At 43.3% G+C, this 26588-nt stretch overlaps 1 protein-coding gene across 2 annotated transcripts; it reads right to left on the bottom strand.

Annotated features, from left to right (window-relative positions):
- Positions 1-1857: 1857 nt before the first annotated feature.
- znf652 (zinc finger protein 652) lies at positions 1858-20163 on the bottom strand. 2 transcript variants are annotated; one of them, XM_054758732.1, is made up of 6 exons: positions 19893-20163; positions 12632-13975; positions 12125-12272; positions 11597-11712; positions 9612-9756; positions 1858-7211 (listed from the first exon to the last, which is right to left on the bottom strand). In XM_054758732.1, the coding sequence occupies exons 2-6, from the start codon at positions 13610-13612 to the stop codon at positions 6571-6573; spliced, it is 2031 nt and encodes a 676-aa protein (XP_054614707.1). In that variant the 5' UTR covers positions 13613-13975; positions 19893-20163; the 3' UTR covers positions 1858-6570. The 2 variants fall into 2 exon arrangements, with proteins under 2 accessions (XP_054614707.1, XP_054614708.1); XM_054758733.1 differs by having other exon boundaries at positions 19986-20163.
- Between the last annotated feature and the right edge of the window lie 6425 nt (positions 20164-26588).

The following is a 26588-nucleotide window of genomic DNA, read 5'->3' as shown; positions in this document are numbered from 1 at the left end:
TGTTATTATCTCCTCTGTTCGGTAGGCGAGCGCCCACTCACCACCGGTGAATCACGCCTCTCGAGACCCCCATGGGCTCTCTTTGACTCACACCTACTGCGAGAGAACACGCATTTTTGAAGGTGTTCCATCATCAGGTCATGGAGAAATGTCGTCATAGTTACCTGTAAAGTGTAACTTCTTCTGGAAAGTACCGCTGCTCGGTATCGCTTTTTCTCAAAAATGGCAGGCAAAAAGTGTTTTTCAGACGTAAGAACTATGTTTCTAAAGCAGAGTAAGGCGAATGGGAATTTTTTATTTTTTTCCAGGGAGCTAAAGACCTACTGTACCTCATGGTCACTTTACAAACAGCTGTTTCATGACCAAAGCATAGAGTCATCCAATTCTATTTCATTCTTTTTTACCATTTGCTGATAACCATTAGCACGTAAGCGCTTGAGGGGGGCGTCTCTACAAAGTTCTGAGCGGTTGAAGGTTGTAGCCCACCCTCAACCCCTGACCAATCGCAACAGAGCAGCCATGGTCGGGGGAGGAGAAGAATGCAGATTTACTTCGCATACAATTTGAGATTTACATTTTATAGTAATCCCTCCTTTCTTTTTGTAGTTAGAGCATAGAAAACCCGTTTACGACCTTCTAAATACAGTTTTTAACATTGTTAGAGCCCTCTCGACATGAAGTAACAACCTTTATAGACACCTTTACGCTCCTATTACCCAATATAGTACACACAATGACACAAAATAAGCCATTTAGGACATAAATAAGACTTACACTCGTTTGAGTCGCTGTAAATGTGCTCTGGTGCCAGGCGACAGGAAGTGACATTTTATCTTGGCGTGGGTTACGGCCCAACAGTAGCTCGTGTTGTTAGATAATTCAAACCTGCAATAAAAGCTTGTTGTTCCGGCGACTGAGTCTGGTGCTTGTGTGTCTCACCAAACATTACAGTAAGATTACTGACACCTAGAGACCAGTGTAGAATACTACACATCATCACAATGTCTTTGAATGAGTCTTCTGAATACTTATAGCATACCAGTAATACTTTATGTTGAAAATGCTTAACTGAAGCAAAAATATAACATTTGCTTAAATATGCAAACTTTTTGACTAATCATAGACCGCATTCAAACACAAAACAGCAAGATTTACTCATATTTTTGAAAAACCATGACAGAGTGAAGCCTCAAAATTTGAACCACCAAGTGGCGAGGGACGACTATTTCATTAAAAGAAACCCTTTTAAAATGAGCAATAAGATTTTTGTGAGCTCTAAGCTGGTAAAAATAACAGAATCTAAAAATAAAATCATGTCTTCAAGCCAGCAGATGACATTTCGCTTCAGAATATGAGTTAGGTCACGTAATAAACTATGATTAAAATAAATAAATAAATAAATAAATAAATAAATTCTGGTCTTGGTAAGCCACAAGTGTAAACTAAGCCTAAGCTACGTTAACCACGACACAACAACCATCTGGAGATGATGATAGAACACTCATACATGCTCTAGGTGGAGAAGTTCTGTCAAAGGTTGGCGTTGCTCAAGGCCTGTGCTTGAAACGCAATACTGTACACGCTACGTCTTATCGGTTATCAGTAAAAAAACAAACTAAAAAAACCCTCCAGATAATAACTTCGGGCGTCACGTGCAGTCAGAAAGCACGTTTGAGTCGGCGGCATGGCACCACAAACCCTTCGACCCTAAAAGAAATAACCACAGGGTTGAGATAAGAGACGCTGTTGTGAAGGTTACCCAAGTTGAAGGCCCTGCGGCCCGATACCCTCTTGTTGCCCGTGCAACCGTCCGCATTCACAGGCACATCAAGTCAAGCACAGAAGCAAGCGTGACACTCGTGGCTACTTGTTTTTACTTAAAGTTAGCAGTCAGTTAAATGTACATTATCAAAAAAAACAAACAAAAAAAAAGGCCCAACTTCGTTTCACTTCTCAAATCTCCAGAGAACATACAAAAAGAAAAGACAAACCTTATAAAGCTGCACATTTTGTACCAGATACAATAATAATAATAATAAAATACACATTAATGCTACATTAAGTGGTTAGAAATACAAAGTGGGGGAGGGGGGGGAGGGGAGGCAAAGTGTAATAATGATTTATCTGTTGTTTTTTCTGTTTTAAAACATCTTAGAATCTTAGAATATACAATGTTATTTTTCGCAACTAGCCAAGAATTTTAGTAGAAAGTGCATTCTATGAAGCAAAGAAAGGAGGAGTATCATCCGGCAATGTCAACAAACATGATGCAGATAAAAACAATTTTTAAAAACGATTGCGGATAAAAGCACGGAAGGGCGAAGTGTGTGGTCGGCAAAGCGGGAGGAAAACCGTCCCCAAGTATATTTCTTTTTTGGACTTTTGCACATGTTCAAAGAAAAGTCTTTTGTTTTGTTTTGCAATGGTCCCTTCCACATCACCCGCATCAACCCGGCATTCTCCTCCTTTCCTTGCCTATTTAAAACAAAAAAACCCAACAAAACATCATCCACTCAAATTCAACCATTCCTCACGCAGCCTGGACTGCAATCTGTTCCACAACCCATCGCTTCCCTGCGCCTCGCCCACGCAGCGCTAAAGTGCAGAGATTACACAAAAAAAAAAAAACAGGCATCAAAGGAGACAAAGAGCCATACTGCAAGTGGGACGACGAGCTATCATTGAAGCGGGTTTAATAACTGCAGGTCCAATCCATCCGTCAGACAGGAGACGTGCTAAACTACTCATTTGAACCACTTCAGGCTGAATACTGGAGAAAGACGGGAGGGGGTTTGGGTGAGGGGCACGCAGCTTTTGGTATAATAAGTATTTGGGACATGTGCGCATCAATGTTGTTCCAAAACAAATAAAAACGTACTGTGCTGTGCAAAGAGAAGTCTTGGGCCACCACTAGCTTTGTTACTGCAATGTAGTAAAGTAAAACAGCAAATAGTAGCACGGGATAGAGGAGGAGCCATTTTGTTTCGGTGAGGACCTGGATAAAAGGTGCAGAATTCATTCTGAAGCGTCCAAACCCCACAGAATCATAAGCCTCTTTTGCAAAACAGCACTAGCTGAATATCCGACACTGTGCCTTTTATGCAAAACGCAGCAAAAAGGCATGTTCATTTTCATCACCGTGTTCCCTTTCACACAGCAACCACGTACTCAAAAATGAGCCCACCCCCTCCCATTTCTGCAAGCAATTTTTATACATTTTATTTCCTCAAGGGACAAGGCCATGGAAAGCAAACCTGGGCCATAGTCACTACGCCGTCAATTCTGACGCCGTCTTGAGCCTTTCAAAGCTCTGCATCGGGTTTGAGCGTGCCGTGCAATTCCCCACCAAAGTGCTAGGGGGCAGTGTTGTGTGGGTAGTCAACTCGGTGGGAATCCACGATGCTGGTCAACTAATTCGCTTGTTAGCTTCCTTTGTCGCTAATGAACAATGGCAACTAAAGCAGCATGGAGAGTGGTACTGGAAATGGAACTAAATCGTTGTTACAACACTTTTATTGCCAATGTTGATCAGAAATCGATGGAAAAGGTTTTATTAAGAAACGTGAGTAATTTCCGGGTGGCAATAGATGTGTCTCGTCACTCCGCAAGCAAGCCAGAAAAGGAAGGTGACAATACGCTTAAGGAAACTATATATGCAGCGTCACCTACAGTTTAGCGGTCAAACAGGTTTGGTGGCTCCAAGCGGGTTTTAATTTGGTGGAGACGGCTCTTTTGATGCTAAAGGTTGCCGACCCCTTGGTGAGGCTCTACACAGACCTGCTCAATATGAACCAAACACAAACAGTGAGTGATTTGGTCCGTAACACATCAGAAAAGAGGCAAAAATGTCCTTCACTGTTTTCCAAAGTCAAGGCTGATGTGTGGGAATATCTTGTTGTGCCTAAAACACAAAGACTGCTTTCATGGATCATAAACCAGAGGATATTTACAATTTTAAATAAAAAAAGATGACCAAAATAGTTGTCAATTCATTGGATAATCAATCATCGGTTGTCGCAGCTCTACTTTAGTCAGTGTGCCGCTTTTATACTGCAGCTAACCACTGAAAATGAGTACACACAATATCTGAAATTAGTGCCAAATTTTGAAGGGTGCACGCCGTTTTTGTGAGATACTGTAACTGCTAACTCATCAGCTTTCAACACAACAGGGCGAGGCAATGAAGTGTGAAAACATTAAACGTCCCACCCATGTCTCATTCATTCATTCATGCTTTACACAAGCATCATCCTGGCTCTGATACTACCCCCTAAGGTGGAATATTTGACTTACAGGACAGTAAACCTGGGAGGGGCCTGTGAGTGCTTTAACATATCAAGCCTGCATCCTGGAATCGGACAGTTAGATTTGTGATGATGGGGGCGGGGGGCTGGCTGTGTAAAAGGGGTGACATTCTGGTTCTACAGTATGTTCTAGTTCTATATGGTCTTTATAGAATTGCTGAGACAACAAATCTAATGGCGGCTTTGGGCTCTTTTTGCACATCAAATAACAGTCAGAAACGACATTCTCATTATCGGCTGATACATTTTTTTTGCGCTTGTGATTGACTTGCTCGTCCATACAGCTCCACTGTGGGGGTGTGGCTTTGTTAGCCCCTCCCCCAAAAAGACACATCCTTTTGCGTAGGCAACATTCACCAGGCTATTAAGACAAGCCCGTGTGGATCCAAGAGGATCTAAAGGGTCCAGAACAACCTTCCGGAGTCTTACCACAGCAAACTGAACCCCATGAGTGGGACTATGCAGGTGGCAAAAGGTGGTCAGGTGTGTGTATAGTGAGCATGCTAAATGAGCTTAAACATGGTGACCCGTATCATCTGTGACAGCAGCGGTGGAAGATACTTCCTGACAGGGGGGCCCTCGTGTGTGCGGACCCTCACAGTGGCAGTATTGGACAGTCGCCCACGGTATCAAAAGCGACACAGCACAGTCCTGCAAAACCTGAGTTTCTTCTTCTCCTTCGAGGAATCAGGCCCAGCAAGACTGCGTGATGCACATGTGGATTAGAGGGGAGGGGGCGGTGTTGTCAAAAATTTGAAGCAAAGCTAAGCAATTGTGGAATGGAAAGCACCGTTAAATCACCTTTACATCACATTCTCACGTACAAAACCTTTTCCTTTTAAAATAAAAAAAAACCCAAAAAACGTCTCCTTTCTCTCACACTAACAGATGGCACTGTGTTCTTGCACGACTGGTCCAACCAGTGTCAACATTCATGGGACATTTCATGGCGCCACGGCTGGGTATTGCTATGGGAGGGACCTCCAGTCATAAAAAAAAGAAGAAAAAAAGTCCACCCGTCATCCACTGGATAAGAGAGAGAGAATAATTCTTTCACTTGTAAATGCTGAGGAGAACCATCCGGAGAAGAATCATCCCGTGAAGATAACGTCAGTTGAGCGGCGTCGCTTGTCCTAAAATACGAGTCTAGGATCACGCACACAAAATGTGTACGTTTAGCTTGACTTACTCGAATCCGTTTGATCGGCGCATCCTTATGTTTGCGCCCCGGTGGGAAACAATGGATGACCTCATCACAAATGGACAGCTGGAAGGGCGGATTGGACCACGAACAAAAATGATGAGACAAGTAATACCTGCTGCTTCTATGCTCATTAAGCAATGTTCCCACTGAATGGCACACTTCAGTCCAGTTTGCCACGGTACAGTTAAGCCTAGGTCACGACCAGTCGTACGGGCTCCTACGTGCAAAAAAATGAAGGAACAAACTGAGGGCACGCGTGTGACGTGCTGATTTTCAAGCCGTAAAACGCTTATGTTTTTTCCAGGTTGCAAAAATGACACTATTTTTAATAATAAACAACCCTTTACAATCACAAAGTGACAATTTTCTATTGGCCAAATCAATGGATGGCAGTTTAGCTCCGCCCTACACAACCGTACCATATTTCTACAACCAACTGCCTGACATATGGTGCTGAAAAGTAGATATTTGGGGACGGTATTTGCTGCTCTCATTTATTGGTGGAGACGAACGCATTTCAGTGTTTAGACGAGAACGATCACGCAGTCGATTTAAAAGGGGTTGCATTTTGACTCTCCAAAAACACTTGTACAAACAAGCGGATAAAATGCCGTTCTTATGTCAATAACTTGTGTAGACACCTCAGAGTGACAATTCGTAGTCGACCGCTTAGTGGACAGCAGTGTGTAAAACCCCGCTCTTCACAAGTCATCCAGACTATATTTCTGCGCATCAATACTTGGACAAAAAGGGATGTTTGGGAATCAAAACGGCACACAATATGCAACGTAGCAAACTGAACCGTACCACTTAGTGGAAACTTGGCTCTACTTGCTGAAAAGTTGCAGAAGATTCCAGTTTGTGTAAACAAAGGACTGACTGTAGACACATTTGTGTACATAATGCTAAACATGTGGCTCAAACCGCCCCTTTCTGTGGACCAAGCTGTCCACTTGTGAGGGTGCCATCCAAGAATGTGTTTATGTTTGCGACCTAAGAGGCTGAGGCAGTGCCCATAAGGGAAGGAGGAGGGGGGTTTGTGGGGTAGGTGTGCTTTGTAGTTCAGTGATGTTGAGGAGCACTGGGACCCTTGTCAGTGGGGGCCATGTGGTGCAGGTAGGCGCTGTCTTCATGCCCGCAGTGGTTCAGGGGCTCACTCTTAAAAAGGGCCGGGGGAGGGGGCAGATGGGAGACTGGGGGTACGGCCAGGTGGTGGTGGTGGTGGTGGTGGGTGTGGAGGGTGGGTTGGGGCGTGTTTGAGAGGTGCTGCTGCTGGGGGTGGTGGTGAGAGGATGCCGAGTGGATCTGCACGTGGGAGAAGGTGTGTCCCAAAGTGCCTTGAGGGGGCATGGCCGCCCCCGGTGAGCTGAGTGCCAGGGGGGCTGCATTGTTGGCAGTCGGCGGGGTGGCCGTGGAGGGCCCGGGGCCAGAAGACGACGAGGAGGTGGTGGTGGTGGAGAAGGTGTTGGCAAAGATGCCGACAGGCACAGGCACAGGCTGGCCGCTGGTCTGCAAGACCACGGGGCTGGTGACCCGGAAGCACTTCTCCTTGTGCGCTTTGAGCATGTTGGAGAAGCGAAAGCGCTGGCCGCACACCTCGCAGGGGTACGGCTTCTCGCCCGTGTGGGTGCGGCGGTGGCGCTTCATGTTGGGCCGGCTGGTGAAGCTCTTGCCGCAAATCTCGCAGATGAAAGGCTTCTCTCCTGCATAGAGGTTGAGAGACTGTGATTGGGGTTACGAAAACAACGAAATTAAAGACAATGCATAGGCATTTATAGCAATTTTCTGTGTATATTTGCATGTTAGCCTCTAGCAGGAACTTAAACGTAGTGGAAAATGGAATCATCTTGCATCATCAGTTAAAATAACCAAATTGTTGCATTCCTCACTGCCATGCACACAATATACTACTTAATAGAGAGCTTTTTAAACACCCCACATCCAGTCAAGTACATTTTGAAGATATATTCCAACATTAATACTACACAGATACAATATACTTGACTTTTCATAATAAAGTTTAACCTGGAAGGAAGGAGAGAATTGGAATGGATAATAGAGAGTGAATGCGTTTCCCTAAACGTTTCCACATCAGGGCCGCTTACTGAAAAATCACCGGATTCGGGTTGGGTATTTTACATTTTACCAACACATATAGAGATGCTAAGAAGTAGGTGTGCCAGACTAAAATGTGACAAGATCGTTAAGGAAAAGGCAGTAGGCCTTGGACGATAAGAAATTAATCAATCAATCAATCACATAATAAATGAAAATGAACTCCATAATTTTGCGGGGCTCAAAATATATATATATGTATTTGTAAAATATTCCACAGACCAATTAAATATATTATTATAATATATAATTTTCTAGTTTTGTGTTGTTGAATGAAAGGAATTTATTTGAAAAACAGAAGTAAAGTAAAATTCCTAATAGTTTGCATGCATGTCCATTTAAGACCATATGTATGCATTATAGAGCAAACAATTTGGAGAAATGACCTCAAATTTCATGATTTCATTTAATTGTCTTGGAAAGTTGATTTATTTCTTGCAATACTCCCCAGCTGACAGTCAAATAACAAAAAGGGCATCATCTATTTTATCATTTGAAACGAAATGTGACATTCCCATCCCCATGGCCTAATGCTAATCCTCATGCTAATAAGCCGCCCACTCGCCAGGAAGCCATTATGCTTCTCACTTTGCGGGAGACGTGAAAATGAACAGTCGGAACGCCACTTTCATTAACCCTCCTCCACGCCAGCTATTCAGTGTGCCTGCCGGCGCCCACGCAGCCGTCTCTCCACCGGCTGCTGGAGGGCTCTCCAAACGCCTTCGCTCGCCGTGTTGTGCATTTGCGACAAACCAGCTGAACATAAAAAAAAAAGCCAACAGCTCATGTGGCCATCTTGTGCATTAAACTTCAAGAATCTGTGTGAATCTACAGCGAGAGAAGATTGCAAGCTGTGTGCAGCCAGTATTCCAGGCCCTTGGCTGGGTGTGCCTTTCCCTGCAGCGGCAGCAGCAGCAGGGACAGGAAAGGAATTGTGTAATTAGACATCACAAATAGAAGCGGGAGGACCAACGCACAGAGCAGCGTGTGTTTAAGAAAATAGCAAGGCTGCAAGGAAGAGAAAACCAAAGGGATAGAATCAGCAGCATGTGTCCAGCTTGTCATTACAAGCCACAGTATGTACAGTGCTCCTTGACGTTACGCTACCCTTTCATTACAAGTTTCACTATGTAAGACATTCACTTGGACAATGTCACACCCCCTTCCTCTTTTAGACAGCAAAAGCCAGTTTTTACCTGAGCGGTCTACTTTCGTTTGGTGGTAAATAAATCCTAATCTGGTTTACGTGTAAACGGGAAGACGGCTGCATCAAATACGTAAAAGAGCATGACATCATAGCAGTGCGACACAGTTAAGCCGCAGAGTACATTTCTGCATGGTGACAGCATCTTGAAACAAGACTCACAAGATCCATACTGTATACCTTTGCCCCATTTCCACTGCTTGGTACCAACTCTGCTCTATTGGTATATTGCCATTGTGAAAATCAGGTGCTATTTTTATTACCTGGTCAGCCACATGCTAACCTGACCTAACCCTGTCGCTGTGCCTCAGTCTCCTCCTGGATAAAAGAAGTACGTCCAAAGAGAGCGTTTGATCATGTCTCCTCTGGAGTAAACAAGTGTGGGGGGATGATCGATTTTTGTCATGTTTGGTGCTCACAAACAGATGCCAGGGACACATATTACTGTTACAAAATCATTGAAAAGTCTCTTTTGCATAGAGGAACTTTTAGTGAAGCAAACTATACTTTATGGTGAAAGCTTAGCTATACAAATCAATTAGTTTAGTGCCTCAAAGTGGAATTTTGGGACGTTAACTGGGAGACTAAAATACAAGTTCCTTTATGAGGAAAAAGTATGTGGGACAGAACTCTGGATCAGAGTAAAAAGAAGGCGGCGGCTATGAAAAGTGAGCCAAGTAGGAAGCCCAACTTGAGACTCCAACTGGACCAAATTTAGTCCAACAATGAGAAGGTTTGAAATTCCTCATGTGGCAATGCTGATCATGTGCGTGTGGTTTTTCACCTGTATGCGTTTTCATGTGCTCGTCAAAATACTGTTTCATGTTGAAGTCTTTGCCGCACCACTGGCACATGAACTGCTTGTGTCCGATGTGAATGCTCATGTGGGAGCGCAGCTGGTACTTGTATTGGAACCGCTCGTCACAGTTCTGTAAACAAGACACACAAACACACACAAGTCAGATCTGTCTCACATATCTATCAACAAATTGCTGCATATCTGTGTGCATGTAACCACGCTGTCCGTACACACTGACAGCACCTGCACGGGTAGGGAAGTGTGTGTCGAGACCACCGTGGAGCGTGGCCTAGATGTTACACATGGCGCTATAATAAGCACGTAATGACATGTTGCAGTGCACGATGACGTCCTGCGTTTAATTAAAGCGGCTCCACCCATGCACACATGGTGCTGAGACAGCCTCGGGTGGAGGACACAACCTTCTCTAAACATTTCAGCGCACAGGTCCGACTCTTTAATGTTTCAGTACTTTTGGCACAACTTGCTGTTTTCTAACAAGGAGCTGAACGGCAAAATTCACAACAGGTGTGTGATCCGCGGATCGACCAATACGTTTTGACATAAATTATGTGGAAAGAAAACAAAGGAAGGTGTTGAAAACAATAAAATAGCATGGCTATGGTTAGAGAAATCTTTTAGAGAAAGTCTAATTAAGTTTCACCTGTAAAAGATTAAAGTGCATTTTAGGTTCATTTTGAAATTTCACCCCAAAGCTGAACATGCCAAACTTTTTGCGAGTGGTGCAGAACAAGGACTCAGGGACGCCCCTCCCTACATGCGGAACACACGCTGAGTGTAGGACCCCACGATCCACGATGCACACCGCTGCCATGAGGCATAGAGCACAAAGTAATAAATAAGTAAATAAATAAATAAATAAATAAATAAACCCAGAAGAATAAGAGAATAAAATGGCAGAAGTTACCCACTCACCTGTCAGTCCCTGGTGGTGTGTCATGGTACAGCTGCTGCTGCTTGAGCCCAGCCCGGTACATTTTTTAAAAAAACTATTAATATTGTTATTTTGCTGCCTGGGGCGATGAAGGTTTGTGTTGTTTTTTGGGGGGGGGGTTTCATGGGGGCCAAAACTCCTGTTCATGATACAGGAAGCAGACCCTGCCCCGAGAAGTGAAAAGGGAAGGGGGAAAAAATGGAGATGCACCACTTCCCCTTTGCAGCAATAAGAGATTCCACTCTTTTGGGAAGATGTACAAAATTTTGGAGTGTTAGGTCACTAACAACATCAAAATAAAACTTTTAAAGCCGACCGCTACTATGCCAGATTGGCAACCAGTGTCTCGTTTTATGATTTGCTCTGTGACATCAGGGCTTTTTAGGTCAGCCCTGTCAACAAGATACGTGTCACAAGACAAACAGATGGGTGGGGAGGGCGACATTTTAAGATTTTCAGCAAGCGTCACGCATGTTGTATTTTAATAGGCCGGCAGCATCAGCAGAGTATGATGCAACAATGGCTCATGTTTCCATCAGAAGTGAATGCCTTCAGTGAATACAACAATTGTATTCACGCCAGTTTGATAGCCATCCATCCAATTTATAAAGTGCTTGTCCTCATTAGGGTCACGGGTCAGCTGGAGCCTATCCCAGCCAACTGGGGCAAGAGGCCGGGTACCCTGGACACATCACAGGGCACATAGACAACCATTCACACTTGAATTCACATGGACAGTTTAACCTTCCATTAGCCTAACATGCATATTTTTGGAATGTTGGAGAAAGCCGTAGCACTTGGAGAAAACCCACACAAGCAAGGGAGAATATGCCAACTCCACGCAGAGATGCTCTAAGGGTGATTCAAGCCCTGAACGTGAGGCTGATATGCTAACCACAAGGCTACCATGGAAAATATCAAGCTACAAAGTGAACTGAATCCATTTGAGTTCAGTGTAAACTAGAATACATGGCAGTGCTGTTTATCAGAACACACCATGACCGCCACGTCTTACCTCACAACGGAAGGGCTTCTCCCCAGAATGCTGGAGCGAGTGGACTTTGAGGGACATGCTGCGTTTAAAGGACTTGCCGCAAGTCTCACAGGTGAACGGCATGTCCTTGGTGTGAGCTGTAGGGAATACAGACATGCAACAGCTGACCACCTGTGTCAAATATTGGAGTGGGAATAAAAGATACAGTGAGGAAACTCCTGTGTTGACTACCATTTTTAGGAAAATAAACCTCACAAAAACTTCAGTTTGACCACAACAGCTAATTCTTTACTTCTTTTTACACTTGTGTGCCAATTTACGACGTTAACATAGGTAACATTTCTACATGCCAATATTATCAGTGGTTAGCTTCTTTTTAAGCTTGTATGTTAAAATGTGACTTAAGCCATTACTTCTACAGTTAAACATACAATGGTGACAGTTGACCCATGTTGTGGCTGGTATTAAATAAAATGCTTGCAATGGCAGAAACTGATGGTGTCACATATGGTGTCTGATGAGCAAAGGTGCTCGGCCCCCGTCACTTACCAACCATGTGCTTGCGGACGTGAGCCATGGTGTAGAACTTCTTTTCACAGATCTCGCACGAGAACTTTTTCTCCGCGTAGCCGTGCACAATCTTGATGTGCTCGTGCAGCGACCACAGCTTCTTGAAGGACTTGTTGCAGGAGACACACTAGGGGGAACAAACAACAGAAGATGAGAAATAATGAGCAATACATGCAACCAAGATCTGTCTTGCTGTGCATGGAGCAGGAATGTATTAGTATTTCCTTATACTCTAGCTCCCTCTGCTGGTTGGAAATATAATGTAGTTACAGGATCAAACGGCATGCATGCCATTTTGTTACCACACAGGACTGATATACCGGTTTAAGATAAACTTTAAATTTTCTTAATTTGCCTCTGGAATGAATCAATACATCGACAGATCACCTAATTTGTGTTCACTTGACAGTCATTTTGTGCAATTCCATCACAGGCATTGTGATTCTCATAGAAGGCTGAATCACAAGGGGGCGCTACACAACTTACCTGGATGTTCTTCTCGCAGTCGGTCTGCTGGTGCAAGGCCAGCTCGCTCTCCAGGACAAACTTCTTGCCGCACTTGTCGCAGATCTGCATCCTCCTGTGCGTGACGTTCATGTGCTTCTCCAGGTACCAGCGCGTGTTGAACACCCGCGGGCACTTCTCGCACGACAGCATCTCCTTCTCCTCCGCCTCAGCTTTGGCCCCCGCTGGGGCACCGGCGGATGATGGCGGGGCCGACCTGGCTGATCTCCGTTGGCTCTTGGGCGCCTCTGCGTGCTTACGCCGCCCCCTGGTGGTCATCCCGGAGGATGGCGAGCTCAGAGCCGTGCGGAGGCTTTTCCTCTGCGGCTGGCCCGAAGCGGGGCCGCCTCTGTGAGCTCTCTTTGACCTGGTTCTTCGACTTTCAATTTCCTCTTCCTCGTCGTCTTCATCCTCATCCTCCTCATCGGGGCTGTCTTCTTCATCGTCCTCCTCCTCCTCCTCGTCGTCCTCGTCTTCACTGCCAGCTCTCTCAGAGTCATCCCCTGCGCCTCCACCTTTGTTGTCACCTTTGGACACATGGAGGGTCTGATTGTTGAGGTTGACTTCCACGATGATCTGCTCGCGCTTGAATCCTCCCTCCTCTTCGCCCTCCTCGCCGTCCTCTTCCTCGTCATCGTCTTCCTCTGTCTCCTCTGAGGTGGCCTCCTGTGATCCATGCGTGTGCACTTCCTGCCCTGCCCCGCCCTCTCGGAAATACTGCTGCTGAGCGCCAATGCTAAGCTCTTCCGCTGATGTCTTGGAGGCCATTTTGTTGTCCACTAACACGGAGTAAGGCTTGCCGCCTCCCTCCCGCTTGTACAGTTTACCCGTCAAGTCCACATCCGGGTTGGCAGGGTGATAATAGGACTGGGACACCTGCGCCCTGCTGCGTCCCTCCTCCTGTGACATCCCGCCCAGGCAAGGGACGGAAACCTCCTCCTTGAGGCTCTGGCAGGATTTCATGAAAAGGGAATGCTGAAAGGAATACCTTACGAAGGCGCCCTACAAGGAAGGAAGGGCAGGGGGTGCGGCACCAGACCCCCGCCCTCCCTCTTTGGAAAGGAGGGGATGAGGTGAGAGACAGTCAGCCGGATTCAAACAGAGCATCCATGCTGTCCGGGATGGGAAACCAAGTTGGAAAGACATACAATTTGTTGCAATTGTGGCTCCATAAACGTCCTTGAAGCTAAAAGCCCTTGGAGGAGGTTCACTTCCACTTCCTGCAGCCCTGCAGAGCGCTGCAGTGGTCCAAGTGAAGAGCAGGTGAAGGAGAAAGGACACCTGGAACTGCCATCAGTGCTTCAAGAGCCATTAACGGAGCATCACCTATGAGAAAAGACAGGAAGCGAACAAGCACACGTGAGGTCGAGCTGGGGGGGGGGAAGGCTGAGAGAACAAAAGCCCATCTCTCTCTTCCGCTGTCATGTCAACACAGAGTTTGAGGTGAAACTCCAGCAACACTCAAAAACTCACATAACCGCATTTGTGTTGAAGTGACTACAAGTGTAAAACCGCAAGCCCTCACAAATGAATGTGTGTGGATTCCATTACTTTACATGCACAAAATATTTTTCTGACCTTGTGAAGAGCCCACATGCTGGCTCATATACATTATGTGTATATAAAGTAAATCATAGAATGGAAGATGATGAGTCCTAAACAATTATTTTGGTCTAAAAGATGTCATCGACAAATTAACTTCACAAAAATATGCAGATGTGCCACCAAAAACATCAAACTGAGCTACGGTCTGGCAATTTTGTGCAATTTAAGCAAAAATAAACTCAAGTATGTACTGTATGCTGGAAGTACATTACTCACAGAATTCATTGCATTAATTGGAAAAACAAATGTGTACAGCAGCTAATGTTCCAGGTTATTTTGTGCAGTATGTTTTTATTTGAAGTACACTTGAAGAATTTTCATTATTTAAAAAGTATCCACGCCTATTATTATGAATAAGACACCAGCTTTTCCTGTTCTCTGAATCTTGGGTGTCACTTTAGAATCAAGGACTGTGGTGCCTGTTGGAATGGTTTGCACTAAAACCCAATATTTTAAGCTTTTTCTTTAACGTCTCCACAGCTAGTACTTGAATGTTTTCGTATCGAAATTTATCTGCAACATTATGTTAAATGCATTTTAACAGTCTGGCTTTCCTTAGGTCCTATATAACCTGTACCTGTAACCTCAAATGGTTCTATGATCAGTTACATGCCAAAGAATGTATGCTGATATATGTTGTAAACCTGCTATTGGCTGGCGACCAGTCCAGGGTGTACCCCGCCTGTCGCCCGAAGTCAGCTGGGATAGGCTCCAGCATACCCCCGCTACCCTAATGAGGAGAAGCGGCATAGAAAATGGATGGATGGATATGTTGCCATCTTAAAAAGCTGCAATGTGTATTGCAATATGGATTTTAGGCCATATTGCCCAATCCATCCAATACAAGTCAGTTAAAATGAAAGGACGCCTCTCAGCACACACATTTGCTATGATTGTGCATGTCCTTGGTTGACTGTTTGGTGACCTCAAACAACCTTACATCCTCGCCTGCTGTTATGCGTGTGCACCAGGGTGGGTGGCTTGCTAGAAAAGTACTCGCAGGAACTAAAAATCACAAAAAAAAAAACACTACCGCGTATCCCTTCTTGCAGGCGGCACACAAAAACATTTTTGTGTGTTTTGAATAAACAACGCTGCACGGTGGTCTAGTGGTTAGCATGTTGGCCAACACAGTAACAGTCTGGAGATCGGGAAGATCTGGGTTCGATTCGCCCTTGGGCATTTCTGTGTGGAGTTTGCATGTTCTCCCCGTGCATTCGTGGGTTTTCTCCGGATACTGCGGTTTCCTCCCACATCCAAAAACATTTAAACCAGCAGAGCAGTCCTGTCATATCAAGCAGTAGTCCCCAACTTTTTTTTTGGACCCACAGACGTGGGTCGGTTGGTTGGTTGGGGGTAGGGTTGGGGTCATACAATATAGCGATTTAATTTAATCTTATTTATTATGTATTGTGTAAAACAAAGACAGGAACAACATTAAATTAAAAGCACAAAATGAATACAGACCACCATCCACCAGTGTGAGCCTGGAGTATGTTTTTCCGAGAGAAGACTGTAACGTCGCAGTTTGATGTGTGTGGTAACAGGCAGCGCGTTATCATGAATTAACTTGAGGTTGGGCACCAAACAAACATGCACAGTAGCCCTCAGAAATGTCATCAAACCTTACCTTTATGCACAGTATGAGTCTTTAGGACCAAGTATGACATGAAAGAAAAAGCGTGAAAATACAGTAGTCGTCCCTCATTTATCACGGTTAAATGGTTCCACAACAACCGCGATAAATCAATTTCCGCAAAGAAGGATTGCTTATTTATAAATGGAATATTTTCGTAATTAGAGCATAGAAAACCTTCTATATGTGTTTTTTAGCATTATTAGAGTCATCTAGACATGAAATAACATTCCTATGGCCACTTTTACACTTGGATTACCCGCTATAGTTGACATAATAAAAAATAAGACATTACATAGTCACATGTTAGCATTGATAGCACACTCATCAAGGTCATGTTCCTCACACCAAGTGGCCAGTGTAGAATACTACTGCAAAGGCGCACAGTGAACACAGTGAACAGTCACACAGGAGCTGCTGTCAGCCACAATTCACACCAGTCACTGGCACGCTCCACACAGCTAACCATGCTAACACTCTGCACCTCTATAGTAGCTAGTTGAAGTTACGCATGTCACTTCCCAGGGGCCGTCTCTTAAAGGCATGCACAAAACAGATATTACAGTACGACATCTTATTTGTATTTTCATTCATTTGGCCATTTTTATGATTTGGGCCAAGAATACATACAATTTGCTTATAAATGCATGTGTTTTGACTAATAATAGGCCAACCATGAAACAGTGATCATTGATTAATTTTTGAAAAACCACGATAGATTGAGGGCGTGGCGTAGCGAGGGACTGTATATCAGCGTATCTGTGCAGCGTGGGAGAACATTAGCACATGCACACAACTATGGTGCATTCAAGGACCGTGAAATCAAGTGGGACGGGGGGTGCTGTTCGCAAAAAAACACAAACATGTGAAAACTTTGAGATTTCTAAATGTATATTATTTTTGGCATAAAATAATGGCCCGTATTTCCAAAATAGTTCAAAATTATCAATTTTCTATGCCGCTTATCCTAGTTAGGATCGCGGGATAGTTATTTACAATTTTAATATATATATATTTTTAATCACTGCGCCTGAAAGTTTCCCGTGCCCCAATTCGGCTCCGCCCATGACCCGGTGGTTTGGGAACCCTGATATAAAGGATCTCAGGGACTCCTGTCATATAAAAGAATCTTTGACCAATTTAGTGGACAAGCCCTGATCCAGAGTAAATAGTTCTTATGGCCAGTTGACTACGTTACTGTCGGACATTCACATCATAAGACGGTCAAACATTTGCCAGCTAACGTAAGCTCCGTTCTGACGGAGCAACTCTGACACAAAGCCGACTAGATTATCCTGAGTGTGGATGACAAACTGCCTGAGAAGCTTGTGATGCAACCTGGCACGCTACTGCACTATTGCAGCTTTTAATGTTTCATTTTTGGGTTGTTTTTTTCCCCCCCTTTGCAAATTAACGCCCATGAAAGCACCCAAACATGCACGGTGCGGTTACGCAAGCCCATATTGAGCATGGAATGCCTCTGCGAGCTTAGCGGCATTATTGGTGATGAGTCATTTGAGAGTGAAATAACGCACTTTGATGTGTGTGTGTGTGTATTGGGGAGCGGAGGTTAACTAATTCACTTCTCAATATCACTTTCATCCTCTCAGATGTGGAACTTTAAGCTTGGACTGAATACAAAGAATGGCACAGAAAACGTCGATGCACAGAACAACTGTCAGCAAAACTTGCTGCGAAATCAAAGTGAAAATCATCTTCTAGAGGCAAGAAACCAGAAACTGGTTTCAATATTGGGTAGGCCACAAAATGACTCCCACACCCCGGATAAGACGCGAGTATTAAGATGACAGGATGGAAGCTTCTCGCTGCCGAGGCGTGTATAAAACCGCAGCGTACGAAGAGGTTTCAAAAACGGTGTTGATCTGACAGTGGCCTGCACGGGAAGACGTCAAAAATCAATCACCTCTCGTTACGCTGCCGAAAAGCCAAACTCCCGCCTCCTTCCCCTCAGACTTTAATGAGATTTGCCTTTTCTCAGCTTGGAGAGAAGGAACAGTGTTAGGGTTCACATTCCTCACTCGCCGCTAACTCGTAAGACCTTAACCCGCTCACAGTGTGATGGGCTGCACAGCAGGGGGTCCCCCACGCCTCAATCGCTAGTTGAACCCCGACGCCCAAATCACGTCCCTAAAGCAGCCTCCTCTCAAGAAAAAATATGTATAACACAAGGGTAACAAGTTAAAACCACGTGACATGAAGAAAGTCTTACTATGAGTTACAATGGCAACCTACAGAGCGACAATATCAAAAAACAAAGATGGAATGTTACAAGAAAAAAAGTTGCGATATTCGCCATAACTCTGCGTTTCTAAAGCCATAATAACAGGAGAAAAGGTCATAAAAAAAACATATTGCAGCAAAAGACAACTATAGCAAAATAACGCTTTATTACAAGGGGAAAAAAACTAGTACGAAAACTAAAGAGAGAATTTTCAATTTTAAATTTTACGAAACTCAGCATAAACACTAAATGACATAAACAATATAATGGGACCGACCCCGTACTGTCGATGGCGTCTTAACTCTGCTTCTTAACACACCTCATATGCACCTGCTCTGCTAGAGAATAAGAAGACGTAGCGGGAGGGATCGGTATTGCCAACTTGGTGACATTGTTGCTGTATTTGGCGACCGTTCAGACACAATAACAGATCAAAAACAAATGCAAAAGAAAAATGCTGCAACTGCCCCAAACTAACACAAATGCCGAAAAATGCAAGTCCATGAGAAATGCTGCAAGTTGACGAAACAAAAGCAGAGGTTAGCCAGGCTACCAGGGGCGTAAAACCTGAGGGATATTAGTGTTTCAAAGATTTTAAAAAATGGTACATTTTTCTTCATATTACACATTTGGATGTAAAATTGGCTGCTTTATAACACTATTAAATACAGTATCACGATTTGATACCCCTGTAGCCTGGGCAGCATTTCTCTCATGCAGTTGTTTTGGTGGTTTTATGATCTGTCCCCATACAGCCACCATACTGAGTTACCTGTTGGAGACACTCCAATGAGAACTATGCAAGAGAAGTAAAAGGAACAATTATCTCAAGTCTTAGTGAGCAAACTGAGCGTGTAATGTTAACACGACTTATTTGCTTATAAACAATAGAAATGCCAGGAATGGTCAGTGTCTTGCAAAGTAGTAAAACATAAACAGGAATGACCAGGCCTTGCTGGCTTTGCATATTTTCTTGCCAAAGAAGTGAACCACCATTACACATCATTTTTGGATGTTTTTTTCTTCCTCTTTGTTGTATCTTTGGCAATGTTACATTGTTTGGCAATGTTTAACCAAGTACTAACCACGGAGAGAGTAAAGGGTTAAAGCAACCTAGAGTAAAAACATAGCAGAGGCCGTGTTAACTGCATAGCATGCTAGCTTACTCTCCATAGGTATTAACCTGCACACACATGACAAGCTAACTAGGCTAACATTAGCTTAAAAGGTACACTCAAATATGTCGCTGTAGTGACTCCGCTAAGAAAAATAGCCACGTTTGCGCCTCTTTCGAACCAACGATGTAACAGAGTAAGTTTATTTTTCCAAATGAGAGAAGACTTTCACTTTTTTAACCGCCAGCAAATCCGCCCAGCTCGATGCTCGCTAGTTAGCATGAAGCTAACACTAACGTCAGATGTGAGCAGCAGCAACTTAAACGTCGACATGAATGACAAGTGTGTCATGCACTTTGAAATAAATATTTTTAACAAAACCGTTAAAGTCATTTTATCGGCGTAAATGCACGGTTACAAGCTTGGCGTGTGAAATATTAACAAGTCCTAGGACAGTGCTAGATTGACAAACAGGTCGACGCTGTCAACCAAAAAAAGTCGGCGCTAGCTACCTCCACCTTTCGGGGGATCCTCACAGCAGCTCCGGCTACCAGTGAGCCGTGAGTCCCCTTTCCCCTAACCCCTGCCATGCAGGACAGAGAGACCGAATTATGGGAATGTTGCCTGGGTGGCCGGTAGGTTTACCTCCGTGCGGCGCGACATCCTCCGGGTGCTCATGCAAGACAGGGTAGCTCCCAATCCCGGGTGTAGTGGTCCTCCCTCCCGCCTCAAATGTACCTCTTCTCCCGCTTGTAAGAGCCAACAGGGGGACCCGGAGATGGATGAACCGCGACGTTGCAGAAGGGTGCCCACCGACCGGCGACCTCAGCTGCCCGCTACGTGGCCCCGCCGAGTGTGCTCTGACGTCGGCGTCCCGCGTTCATCCCAGGCCGCCTTCGCCACCCCTCCCCTCGCCTCGCCGCGGTAGTCTGTATAGGCGCGCGGCTGTCTGGATAGATTCCTTTCCGGGGGCGCGCATACCCATCAGATACATGACACATGATTGATTAATGCATTAACAATTTGTTAGCATTATTATCGATGCAGTCCATCAGTTTATAAACTATTATCAAGTCTAAGCCATTCCATCGTTAGCGGAGCTAAGGTTAAGCTGAGGACACTCGTTCAAAAGTCCCATAGACAAAAACAGTGATTTAAGGGATGCAGGTTCCATACATCTGATTGATGTAAAATGTGTTTATATGTATATCTCTATATCTCTCTGTATATTCGTATATACAGTGGTTTGAAAAACTGTTTGCCCCCTTCCTGATTTCTTTGTTTTTTGCATGTTTATCACACTTAAATGTTTAAGATCATCAAACAAGTAAATATTAGTCAACTACAACACAACTGAACAGCAAATGCAATGCAGCAACCCCCAATCCCCCAACACCACCCCAAACCATAACTGTGGTTTATTACACCCCAGTTCAAGTGGAAAAGGTTATAAAGAAAATTCTAAAGCTTTGGGACTCCAGCTAACCACGGTGAGAGCCATTATCCACAAATAGCAAAAACATGGAACAGTGGTGAACTTTCCCAGGAGAGGCCAGCCAACCAAAATTACCCCAAGAGCGCAGCGACTACTCATTCAAGAAGTCACAAAAGACCCCACAACAACATCCAAAGACATGCAGGCCTCGCTTGCCTCAGTTAAGATCAGTGTTCATGACTCCACCATAAGAAAGACACTGGGCAAAAACGGCCTGCATGGCAGAGTTCCAAGACCAAAACTACTGCTGAACAAAAGGAACATTAAGGCTCATCTCAGTTTTGCCTTTGGGCAAATACTCTGTGCTCTGACGAGACAAAAGTTGAACTTTTTGGAAGGTGTGTGTCCCATTACATCTGGCGCAAAAGTAACACCACATTTCAGAAAAGGAACATCATAACAACAGTGAAATATGGTGGTGGTAGTGTGATGGTCTGGGGCTGTTTTGCTGCTTCAGGACCTGGGAGACTTGCTGTGATAAATGCAACCATGTTTGGATTGTTTCCCTTTCTCCCTTGATAATGAAAAATTTCATTTAAAAACGGAGTCTGTGCGCAAAACAGCAGAGGTCATTCTTGTTAAGTGGGTGGGTTACTGTCCAGAGGCAGGGTGCAGAAGGGCAGAGGGGGGAGGTTTCGGGCAGAGTTAATCTTCCTGACAGCTTGCTGGATAAACCTGTTTGTAAATATTGTTGTACGGGCCCGGAGGCTCCGGTACATTCTTCCTGAATGCAGGAGGCTGAAGTGGAAGTGAGGGGGGCGGGAGTTGTCACCAGCATTGCTGATGGCTCTGCGGTTGAGTCAAATTTTGAAGATGTCAACGAGGGAGGGCAAGGGAACACCGATGATTTTGCTCGCTGTGTTCACAGTGCGTTGCAGAGTCTTTCAACAGGAAACAGCGACAGCCTCCATACCTCCATTGCCTCATTGTTAGTCACCTTCAATCCAACTCATTAACCATTTTACACTTATTTTTGGAATGTGGTCCATCATCCCTTCATCCATTTTCTGTGCCGCTTATCCTAATTAGGGTGGCGGGGGTATGCTGGAGCCTATCCCAGCTGACTTCGGGCAAGAGGCGAGTACACCCTGGGCTGGTCGTCAGCCAATCGCAGGGCACATATAGACAAACAACCATTCGATAGACCTTACTTACATAAAGTAATACCTATTTATTTAAGATAAACAAATTCCAAATTATTTTGTGGGCGGGTCAAATTAATATCACTGGAGGAGAAAATGATTAAATATAGGAGTCGTTCCTTTCAAAGAGCCGTTCATCAACAACATCAATCAAGATTGGGTCAGAATAATTCAAATGTACACATCAGTCCGAAATATTGATTGTCATTTCACTTGGCTTGTGTTTCATTGTAAACATTCCACGAGGTGATGCCATATCACCATGTTTTGACAGCGAAGTCACTATTTTGAGTTTTTTCTCCTCCCAAAAACTTTGTGGTACAATAAAAAACTGGGAGGGCTAAAGAACGTCCATGGAAAACAACTTTACTGTTGAAGAATTCCGATTTGCATGTTTATTTTCTATTTAAATAAATCACCTAAGGGAGTACACTGTCACATGACAGAGTGTCTTTGCCAACAAGTGTTTGCAATAAAGGTAAAAGTCACATTAAATGTTCATTTATCCATTTAATTTGTCATTAGGAAAGTTTTCTCAATGCAAAACTATTGCCTTTAAAATATATTTTATTTCTTCATACTTTTCTATAAAATTGGCTCAGTTTTCTTACAGTTGGTTTTCCATTGGGACTTTGTGGGCCTGCAGGGGTCAGGAGCGGGAGGGAGATTTGCGCCCAAGTCCAGCACGGTACAGATGGCCAGATGCTCTCATCTGTGTGTCATGTCACGCTTTGGAGAAGGCTCATCTTAAAAACCTTTCAAGTCCCCAGGACTACAACAAAAAGGCAAAATAAGTGTAGAGGGGTCGTAGTCAGTGAAAAACCTGTAAACATCCGCATTTTCACAATTTAATCAGGCAGTAACGCAAAATTACAGACAGATGTTGGAAGTTCTCCTGAAAAAAGCAGTACACTTTTGCAGTTCTAAAATATCATTCAATGTGGACTGTTACAATTATAGCAGTTGCATTTTTAATGAGGGCCGCACGGTGGTTAGCATGTTGGCCACACAGTCAGGAGATCGGGACGATCTGGGTTCAAATCTCCGTTGGGCACAGTTTGCAGGTTCTCCCCATGCGTGAGTGGGTTTTCTCCGGGTACTCCCGTTTCCTCCCACATTCCAAAAACAAGCACGTGAGGATAAGCAGCATAGAAAATGGATGGAAATGTTTATTGAAACACAAGTGAAGTGATGGGACACGCCAATGGGGCCACGGCACGAATGCTCAGTGTGAGTGCAGGCCAGCGGGGACCAGGAGCGGTATGGATGGCCTCTCGAGTTTCTCCACCTCCAGCGTGTCAGGTGTGCAGTTCAGTCTAAAAAAGGGTAAATACTCGATGTTGTTATGAAGCCAAAGTCCCTTTATGCAAAACAGGCTTTTTAATAATGTTCTAACTTATGTGACCTTCGAGTGAACATCACTTGTTTGCCTTCAACCATTCGCTTATTTTGTCATTTATCGTATTTTCTTCTCTAACATGGGCTGTTTTGCCCTGCAGACACGTCATTCACCCTAACTTTGTAATAGTTTGTAAATACATAATAATGTAAAAAAGGTTTCTTTTACAGCATAATAGCTACCCCAGGGGTGTCCAGCAAGGGACACACGAGCCACTTGGATATTTTGTAACTCAGAAGTTAGTGTATATATATATATATATATATATATATGTATATATATATATTTCAAGAAAAAACTGTATCTCAGCTTTGTGACATAGGTGAAAAAGCTTATTATTGCTATGAAATTCGGATTTTTTTTCCCTAAATATTTCAACTTTCTTCATAAATAATCTTTGTAAGTTTTCTTCTAGTGATATTATGACTTTATTCCAATATTTTGACTTTATTTTCCACAATATCACTTTTTCACCAACCTAATTTTCGAAAAATGACAACTTTTTGTTGTTTTGTTTCTCATAATATTACAACTTAAAAAAACCCAAAACTTTTCTTTGACATTTCGACACTATGCTACAAAAATGATATTTGTCCTTCTAATATTAGTGTTATTCTCGTAAAATTGCAACTTTTTTCTCTTATTTTGACTTTATTCTTGTCAAATTATTTTTTTATTTTATTTATTAGCATTATTTATTTTATTTTTTTGCTGTTGTTGGGTTCTTTGTTTTTTTTGTGACACTATATTTTTAGAATGTGAATGAAAACACAGTTGCGGTCCGCAAATGGCCCCCAGCCAGGGACACCCCTGATGTAGCAGCGCCTTGGACAAACTCCTATTACTCGCCGCTTCAGAGTGAGGTGGAAGTGGTCCCACAACAGACTGGAGTGCAGTTGAAAGGCTAGACCTTCACTCTCTTCTATGGATCCTGGATATGGGGGCTGCACTGTGAGTGAGGATGCTATTTTTTGACTTTTCAAGCACCTTTAAAACTGTGCATCCTCATCTATTCCTTCAGAAACTGAACAGTATGGCTGTGGATTCCCATCTTGTGCACTGGCTCGGCTACTTGACCAACAGGTCCCAATTTGTCAGGATGGGGAGCCATAGGGCTACGAGACTAACCAGCAGGGGGACGGTGCTTTTTTGAGGTGCGTCCCATCCAATATGATGTTGAAGGTGGCGGCTTTCTCCTTGATGTCCTCACTGGCCTTGGCCATCATCACCTTCTCCATGTCATGAGATGAGCGGCCTCATATTGACCCTACAGATCATCAAATTTGGCATCATAAAACCAACCTAACCATAATTAATAATGATCGTGTCCTGGAGTTGATACGCACCACCACATCCATGACGCCCTTTTTGACGATGGCCGGCAGCATCTGTTTTACATAGTCCTGACTGAAGTTGGTGATCATGTGCCGCAGCTTGCTACGGTCCGCTCGGAAGACGACACATAGGCTGATCTTCACTTTCTGCAGATCTGCGGAGTGAAGTGAATTAAGCCTACCGGTCAAGCACGATGCTCCAGCAATCCAGTGACATTTAAAGATGGAGCCAGTCTTGTACTGTACCTTTGCTTACGGCATCAACCATCACATCCTTAACTACGGTACGACAACACCCGTCTACAGCACTTTGTATAGCGTCGGGGCATCAGAGAGGAAAGGTGCAAAATCAAACACTGACAATCAAACCACATGAAAAACTAGGACTGTCAATCCATTGGTAAACTGTAACTGAATGCAAAAGAAAAAGGTTAGTTGGGGTTTATATTGCGTCAAGTCAAGGCCACATGAATTGTTGACTTAGCTTCTCCTTATTGACTTAGTGATGTGCAAAACCAGTGATTTACGGAGTAAAATTCAGGCTGGTATTGGCGATTAATGTACAGTATCCTCCACTGGTCGCTAGGTGTCAGTAATGCTACATTGGTGAGACAATAGCCACCGCAGGAAGTACGGCATTTCAAATGACAATCTATTCTCAAGTGCCTTACCTGGATGAATAAAGGTAATGACTCTCCCAATGCTAACGTGTGAGTTTATAATATGTGTAATTTCTGTCTTTTTTCTATTTTTGTCTACTTTATTGGGTAATATGTGTGTAAAAGTGACTATCGGTGTGTTATTTCATGTCTAGACGGCTCTGATCAAGTTAAAAACCGTATTTAGAAGGTTGTGAACAGGTTTTCTATGCTCTCACGACAAAAACATTCTGATGGCGTCGGTTTACAACCGCCACAGTAGCCTGTGTTTTGAGTAGGAGATTTTTAGTACAGATTATTGTGCCTGTTGTGAGATAATTCACGCACTAAAAGTCTGTTGTCTTGTGTGTCTGACCAAACATTACAGTAACATTACTGACACCTAGTGACCAGTGTAGAATACTACACACATCACGTTTTCTGAATGCCTTAGATTTGTATTTTTGTTCATTTAGCCATTTTCATTATTGCAAATGCTTAATTTACGCAAAATATTTGCTTAATTATAACCATTTTTAATTAATAGGCCGTATTTAACCATGAAACAGCATAATTAATAGATTTTTAACTAATTTCTACATTTTAAGACACAAAATTGGAGCGCAAGTGCCGCAGGATTTAATTTGTTAGATATTATTATATATATATAAATATATATACATCTACAAATATTATTGTGATTACACGTTTAGGTTCAGTTTAATTGTTCAGTGCACTGTCCGTCTAACACAGGGCTGTCCAAAGTGCGGCCTTTTCCTGCCAGCGGCTGTTTTTTCTTGAATTTTTGAATTTTGTGCCTGGGGCCACATTATAATAATATAATTTCATTTTAATTTAATATTAGTTAATTAAAGTTAAAAAAACAGCAAAAATGGAAAAATCAACAGTAATTCTACAGGAATAAAAGGTCAAAATATGAACAGAAAAAAGTAGTATTATGAGAGAAAAATCACGTCAGTTTAGTAGCATGCAAGTTGAAATAATATAAAGTTACTTTAAAAAAAAAAGTTGTATATGAAAAATAAACAAAAAGGGACAAGTAAACAAGAATAAAGCCAAAATATTATTTGAATAAAGTCATAATTACGAGAAGAGAATGTATCGTACTAGAAGAAAGTTAAAATAGTTTTAAAATGAAAAATAGAAATGGAAAAAAGCTGCAATGTTACAAAAGTAAAGTCAAAATGGAAAAAAAAAAAGTCGTATTCTAACAAGGAAAAAAGACACCATTTTACAAAAATAAACTTGTTATAAGAAAAAAAACATCATTTTATGAAAGATGAAAGAAAATCTCTAATAATATTATGAGAAA

The sequence above is a fragment of the Dunckerocampus dactyliophorus genome, chromosome 18 (assembly GCF_027744805.1).
Source record: "Dunckerocampus dactyliophorus isolate RoL2022-P2 chromosome 18, RoL_Ddac_1.1, whole genome shotgun sequence".
NCBI classification, from domain to species: domain Eukaryota; kingdom Metazoa; phylum Chordata; class Actinopteri; order Syngnathiformes; family Syngnathidae; genus Dunckerocampus; species Dunckerocampus dactyliophorus.
Note: the sequence above shows the minus strand (reverse complement) of the source record. Positions and strands in the feature narration are given on the sequence as shown.

What these genes read in the sequence shown, in the direction of transcription:
- znf652 (XM_054758732.1), bottom strand. Translation starts at nt 13,612, where the DNA reads ATGAAATCCTGCCAGAGCCTCAAGGAGGAGGTTTCCGTCCCTTGCCTG. An exon ending in ACTGCGAGAAGAACATCCAG is followed by an intron (nt 12,273 to 12,631) that starts GTAAGTTGTGTA and finishes TGTTCCCCCTAG; the next exon opens with TGTGTCTCCTGCAACAAGTC. An exon ending in AGAAGCCCTTCCGTTGTGAG is followed by an intron (nt 9,757 to 11,596) that starts GTAAGACGTGGC and finishes TCTTGTTTACAG; the next exon opens with AACTGTGACGAGCGGTTCCA.